This window comes from Oncorhynchus clarkii, chromosome 7 (genome assembly GCF_045791955.1).
Source record: "Oncorhynchus clarkii lewisi isolate Uvic-CL-2024 chromosome 7, UVic_Ocla_1.0, whole genome shotgun sequence".
In the NCBI taxonomy this organism is placed as follows: Eukaryota; Metazoa; Chordata; class Actinopteri; order Salmoniformes; family Salmonidae; genus Oncorhynchus; species Oncorhynchus clarkii.
The window spans coordinates 3243071-3249914 of record NC_092153.1 but is presented as its reverse complement, the minus strand read 5'-3'; the positions used below and the strand labels follow the sequence as shown (position 1 = coordinate 3249914).

Genomic DNA, 6844 nt, shown 5'->3' with positions numbered 1-6844 from the left:
ACACAGGGCTCCCGAGTGGCTCGCGGGTCTGCCTACCCACACAGGGCTCTCGAGTGGCTCGCGGGTCTGCCTACCCACACAGGGCTCCCGAGTGGCTCGCGGGTCTGCCTACCCACACAGGGTTCCTGAGTAGCGCAGCGGTCTAAGGCACTGCATCTCAGTGCTTGAGGTGTCACTACAGACACCCTGGTTCAATTCCAGGCTGTATCACAACCGGCTGTGATTGAGTCCCATAGGGCGGTGGAAAATTGGCCCAGCGTCCTCCGGGTTTGGCCGGGGTAGGCCGTCATTGTAAATAAGAATTGTTGCTGTCAGTGACTGACATATTTTGGGGGTGGAATTGATCGCATGCCTACAAAAGAAGCAGTTGCCCATCTCCCGCTGTATACAAACATGGCTATGGACTGAAGCCTTTTAAAGATGGCGTCGACAGAGAGGGCTGCCTCGCTTCTAGTCCTTTTACAAGCATTTTGCTACACTCCCAATAACATCTGCTAACCATGTGTATGTGACCAATAACATCTGCTAACCATGTGTATGTGACCAATAACATCTGCTAACCATGTGTATGTGACCAATAACATCTGCTAACCATGTGTATGTGACCAATAACATCTGCTAACCATGTATATGTGACCAATAACATCTGCTAACCATGTGTATGTGACCAATAACATCTGCTAACCATGTGTATGTGACCAAAACATCTGCTAACCATGTGTATGTGACCAATAACATCTACTAACCATGTGTATGTGACCAATAACATTTGATTTGAAGCCGTTCAGATCCAGTGACATTGTGTCAAGCATGCCTGTATGTTGCTGCACATTTCCCTATGAGAAATGAAATTATTCAATACATTTATTCATTGATCCATCTACTAGAGAATACAACTGTAGCTACTTCATGTTCTGACCTGGTGTGAAACAGGCACAACTACACAACATTGTGTGAGTGAGAACTAGGTTAGACATCTTGTAAAGAGCTCATAGCAGCGTACAGTAGCGACTCTATCCAGAAGGGGATGTTTATGGCGTGATACGAATGCTGTCAGAAGTTGTGTGCCATTTTTCATTTTTAATATCGTCGTCATTGAAAGGTTTCAGAAGGACTAACCTTTATGCAGGGTAACATTTCTCATTTTTGAAGGAAATTATTCCTACCCAGGGGGAGCATTAAGATTATTTTATGGACAAAGAACCAAAGGTCTGTTTTAACAGTGTGAGGTTTGGGGTACTAGTGGTTCTGATTAACAGTCTGTCTGTGTTAGCGGAGTGGTGTGGACTTTCACATTTTACAATACTATCTCAATGGCTGAGGCTTTTTATATTACAGTATTATGATTTTGAAATACACTTAATCATCTTAACATCACCTGTCGTCTGTAGAAATGATCTATATATTAAACTGTTGCTGAGATACAGTACACTGAACTTTGTTGCAAGAATCTAGTTTAGGCTGATATCACGTCTATATGAGAACGTCTTTGCTCGCCTTCTCTGACTTTTCCCATTTGTTTTGAAGTTGTGTCTCTATCTCCTCAATTTAAAGTCCCCAGTTGGACGCATCTAAGCTAAACTGTTTATATTTGCCCATCAAACAGTCTTTCTATTGGTGCAGATTCCCGAGCCTTAGCTGTTTTGACTGGGTGTCGAGTTACATTAACATCAGGACACCAAAACAAACCCTGGCTTTATTGCTTTGGGTACATCCCTCCCTCCCCCCAATGACCTCTTTGTCTCCCCCATCTCTTTCTCTCTCTCTAACACCCGCTCTCTCTCCCTCTCTCTCTCTGTCTTCCTCTGTCTCTCCCTCTCTCTCTCTGTCTTCCTCTGTCTCTCCCTCTCTCTCTCTGTCTTCCTCTGTCTCTTGCTCTCTCTCTCTCCCTCTTTCTCTCTCTCTCCCTCCCCCTAACTCTCCCTCTGTCTCTCATTCTCCATCTAATGAAGCAGGCTAGCGTTAGCTCAGCCTCTGGTAAGGGTCAGCATGCGTTTCAGCACAGGGCTCAAGGAGAGATTATCTGCTGGTTTGTCAGCTTTTGGTTTTGAGCCACCCGCTCTCACAGTCGCACTGATCTTGATATGATACAGATGTGTCAACATGCTACTACTGTGTTAGCCTGCTACTGTCATAATGGATCTACAGGAGCTGGTTTGAACTGATATCTCGTGAAAAATCAGTTGATGACACAGGCTGAAAGGCTCATCTCCATGTTCCAGGTAAAACGTCAGGGGAGAGACATTTCACACAGTCAGAGCAGGGCCTGAGCCAGCGACCGTTTAGTGTCAACTTCCCAACTGACTGGATGTTCACACTCGTTTCACCTCCTCATCCTTCTCTTCTTCCTTCCCTCCTCTTCCTCCTTTCAGCATTGAGTCCCTGGATGTCAGGATTCTCTCGTCCCGGAGTGAAGGACTTTTCCCAGCTGACCCTTGACCTGACCAGAAACCAGCTGATTGTGGGAGCTAGGTGAGATACACACACACACACACACACACACACACACACACACACACACACACACACACACACACACACACACACACACACGTGCAACCCACACACAGACCCCCTATTTTACATGTACACACACATCCAACACAACAGACTTTTGCTTGTTTCTTTACTGATGTTGGTTAGAACTCTCTCTCCTCTATCTTCAGAAATCACCTCTTCAGACTGAGTCTCAGTAATGCTTCTCTCTTACAGGTAAGCCGTTCACAGCTCTCCATGCTCCCACTGTTATTACACACCACATTACTTAGGGCTGTTTTCACTCTTCCAAATGGTAGCTAGGCAACCATATAGTTTGTTGAAATTGTAGAAGAGACCAGACACATCAGAGTAACTGTTGGCCAGTAGGCTCCGTTCCTTAGCTTAGTGTGGGGGGGGGGGTTAGGAATGTCAACACACTGAGGGTTTACTGGGCCAAATTGGTGTTTACCAGGGGTTACATCACACAGGAACGGGATCTACCCAGCTATCTTTACTCTGCCCACTCGCTCTCTGTCCATTTCAATTTAAGAGGCTTTACTGGCATGGGAAACACATGTTTACATTGCCAAAGCAAGTGAAATAAATAATACAAAATTACAGTAAACTTTACTCTACATTCACAGAAATACTAAAGAAATGTCAAATTCAGATTATGTGCAAATAGTTAAAGTACAAAAGGGAAAATAAATAAACATAAATCTCTGGCTGTTTATCTCTCTCTGTCTCTCTCTCGCTCTCTGTCTCTGTCTATCGCACTCTCTTTCTCTCTGTCTTGCTCTCTGTCTCTCTCTCTGTCTCTCTCTGTCTCTCTCTGTCTATCGCGCTCTCTTTCTCTCTGTCTCGCTCTCTCTATCCCTTGTTTCCTCTCCCTCCCCTGATCCCTACCCTGTCATTGCTAAACGGCTGATCAATTTGATGTCAGTCATGAACTTTCTGTCAGATTTGTCCTGAGGGCCACGTCATTGCTTTCTTGGGATAATACCCATCAAACGTCTCCCTAAAATCAATCTGAATAAGCTGTTTTGGAAATGTCACAGTGCTGCACTAATGTCTTCCTGTCCATCTGGCCGTCTGGCTGTCTGTCTTAGGGATATTATAAATATATTCCATCTCTTACAATGGCTCCTTGATATGTCATTAACTGTATGAATTGCTTTTCATCAGTATACAACTAAAGGACATACCGTGAATATTACAAAGAACCTCTCTCCTTTAATGTTATGATTGTAGTGTTTTTTCTCTACGAATTATGATCCATTTGTATCCATGGATACAAGGTACAATGATTTAATTTGGAAGTTCAAGGATGACTGCATATAACATAGATCATTTCTTACAAGGTCGTTTTACAATTTCAATATACAGATGTAGGATCTTAATTTGATCACCCTTTTTCAGGAGAACTTTCCTGCTGTGCAGGAAATTTGAACTTGTAGTATATTTCAGGTTTAAAAAGGCTTCGGAAGTTTGTAATTTCCACTTTGAAAGCGTTAGGTTTAAAATCCGATTTTATGAATTTGTGTCTGTGCTAGCGAGTGACCACTCCGCAGCGCTGCCTCCAGAACAACATTCATGATGAAAAACGCTAATATGCTACAAAGATGACCATTAATTATAATCCACATAATAAGTAACATTTCCTCTTGCTGCAGGATTTTCTTCCTTCTGTAGCAAACTGGTTCAAATTAAGATCCTACATCTGTACCACTATTAAAAAGTACTGAACTTTGGTGTCAGTATACATCTAGGTACTTAAGGAGTGTAGTCAGTATACATCTAGGTACTTAAGGAGTGTAGTCAGTATACATCCAGGTACTTAAGGAGTGTAGTCAGTATACATCCAGGTACTTAAGGAGTGTAGTCAGTACACATCTAGGTACTTAAGGAGTGTAGTCAGTATACATCCAGGTACTTAAGGAGTGTAGTCAGTATACATCCAGGTACTTAAGGAGTGTAGTCAGTATACATCCAGGTACGTAAGGAGTGTAGTCAGTATACATCTAGGTACTTAAGGAGTGTAGTCAGTACACATCCAGGTACGTAAGGAGTGTAGTCAGTATACATCCAGGTACGTAAGGAGTGTAGTCAGTATACATCCAGGTACATAAGGAGTGTAGTCAGTATACATCCAGGTACTTAAGGAGTGTAGTCAGTACACATCTAGGTACTTAAGGAGTGTAGTCAGTATACATCCAGGTACTTAAGGAGTGTAGTCAGTATACATCCAGGTACTTAAGGAGTGTAGTCAGTATACATCCAGGTACGTAAGGAGTGTAGTCAGTATACATCTAGGTACTTAAGGAGTGTAGTCAGTACACATCCAGGTACGTAAGGAGTGTAGTCAGTATACATCCAGGTACGTAAGGAGTGTAGTCAGTATACATCCAGGTACATAAGGAGTGTAGTCAGTACACATCCAGGTACTTAAGGAGTGTAGTCAGTATACATCTAGGTACTTAAGGAGTGTAGTCAGTACACATCCAGGTACTTAAGGAGTGTAGTCAGTATAGATCCAGGTACTTAAGGAGTGTAGTCAGTATACATCCAGGTACATAAGGAGTGTAGTCAGTATACATCCAGGTATTTAAGGAGTGTAGTCAGTATACAACCAGGTACGTAAGGAGTGTAGTCAGTACACATCCAGGTACGTAAGGAGTGTAGTCAGTATACATCCAGGTATTTAAGGAGTGTAGTCAGTATACAACCAGGTACGTAAGGAGTGTCCTTGAACAATGAGCCCACTGACCGTCTCAATAAGAGTCTCATGTCATTCATCAATGCTATACTGAATGAACGGACAAGGAGCAGGCTGGGGGAGGGAGGGACATGTGTGACTTTGGAGGCCCTGGTCGGCCTATCAGAGCAAGCGAACCATGAATGACACCTCTGAGAACCAACTCCTTAATCGACCACTGCACCAGTGGCCACAATGGCATTATGCAAACACAGGGAAGAGTTTTCAGTTTGGTAATTCATTCACGCTTTGTCCCTGATCTTTAGAAGTAGATTTGGGAGCTCTGTTGTCAGGGGTGACTGAGGGAAAGACTTGGTGGGAGTGAGTTTAGCAGTGAACGTTCACGAGGCTGAGGCCAGTTTCAGTGGCTCCAAAGTAAAGCACAGTGAACGTTCACGAGGCTGAGGCCAGTTTCAGTGGCTCCATAGTAAAGCACAGTGAACGCTCACGAGGCTGAGGCCAGTTTCAGTGGCTCCATAGTAAAGCACAGTGAACGTTTACGAGGCTGAGGCCAGTTTCAGTGGCTCCATAGTAAAGCACAGTGAACGTTCACGAGACTGAGGCCAGTTTCAGTGGCTCCATAGTAAAGCACAGTGAACGTTTACGAAGCTGAGGCCAGTTTCAGTGGCTCCATAGTAAAGCACAGTGAACGTTCACGAGACTGAGGCCAGTTTCAGTGGCTCCATAGTAAAGCACAGTGAACGTTTACGAGGCTGAGGCCAGTTTCAGTGGCTCCATAGTAAAGCACAGTGAACGTTCACAAGGCTGAGGCCAGTTTCAGTGGCTCCAAAGTAAAGCACAGTGAACGTTCACGAGGCTGAGGCCAGTTTCAGTGGCTCCATAGTAAAGCACAGTGAACGTTCACGAGGCTGAGGCCAGTTTCAGTGGCTCCATAGTAAAGCACAGTAAACGTTCACGAGGCTGAGGCCAGTTTCAGTGGCTCCATAGTAAAGCACAGTGAACATTCACGAGGCTGAGGCCAGTTTCAGTGGCTCCATAGTAAAGCACAGTGAACGTTCACGAGGCTGAGGCCAGTTTCAGTGGCTCCATAGTAAAGCACAGTGAACGCTCACGAGGCTGAGGCCAGTTTCAGTGGCTCCATAGTAAAGCACAGTGAACGTTCACGAGGCTGAGGCCAGTTTCAGTGGCTCCATAGTAAAGCACAGTGAACGTTCACGAGACTGAGGCCAGTTTCAGTGGCTCCATAGTAAAGCACAGTGAACGTTCACGAGGCTGAGGCCAGTTTCAGTGGCTCCAAAGTAAAGCACAGTGAACGTTCACGAGGCTGAGGCCAGTTTCAGTGGCTCCATAGTAAAGCACAGTGAACGTTCACGAGGCTGAGGCCAGTTTCAGTGGCTCCATAGTAAAGCACAGTGAACGTTCACGAGGCTGAGGCCAGTTTCAGTGGTTCCATAGTAAAGCACAGTGAACATTCACGAGGCTGAGGCCAGTTTCAGTGGCTCCATAGTAAAGCACAGTGAACGTTCACGAGGCTGAGGCCAGGTTCAGTGGCTCCATAGTAAAGCACAGTGAACGCTCACGAGGCTGAGGCCAGTTTCAGTGGCTCCATAGTAAAGCACAGTGAACGCTCACGAGGCTGAGGCCAGTTTC

The 6844-nt window shown here is 44.9% G+C and overlaps 1 protein-coding gene across 1 annotated transcript in view; it reads left to right on the top strand.

Moving 5' to 3' along the window:
- Positions 1-2294: 2294 nt before the first annotated feature.
- The window catches only part of LOC139413980 (semaphorin-5B-like), a 59363-nt gene continuing 54813 nt past the window's right edge, over positions 2295-6844 (top strand). Inside the window, exons 1-2 of the mRNA XM_071161865.1 lie at positions 2295-2472; positions 2667-2712. Coding sequence (XP_071017966.1) covers positions 2309-2472; positions 2667-2712 — 210 coding nt within the window. The 5' untranslated portion in view covers positions 2295-2308. The remainder of the gene's footprint in view (positions 2473-2666; positions 2713-6844) is intronic.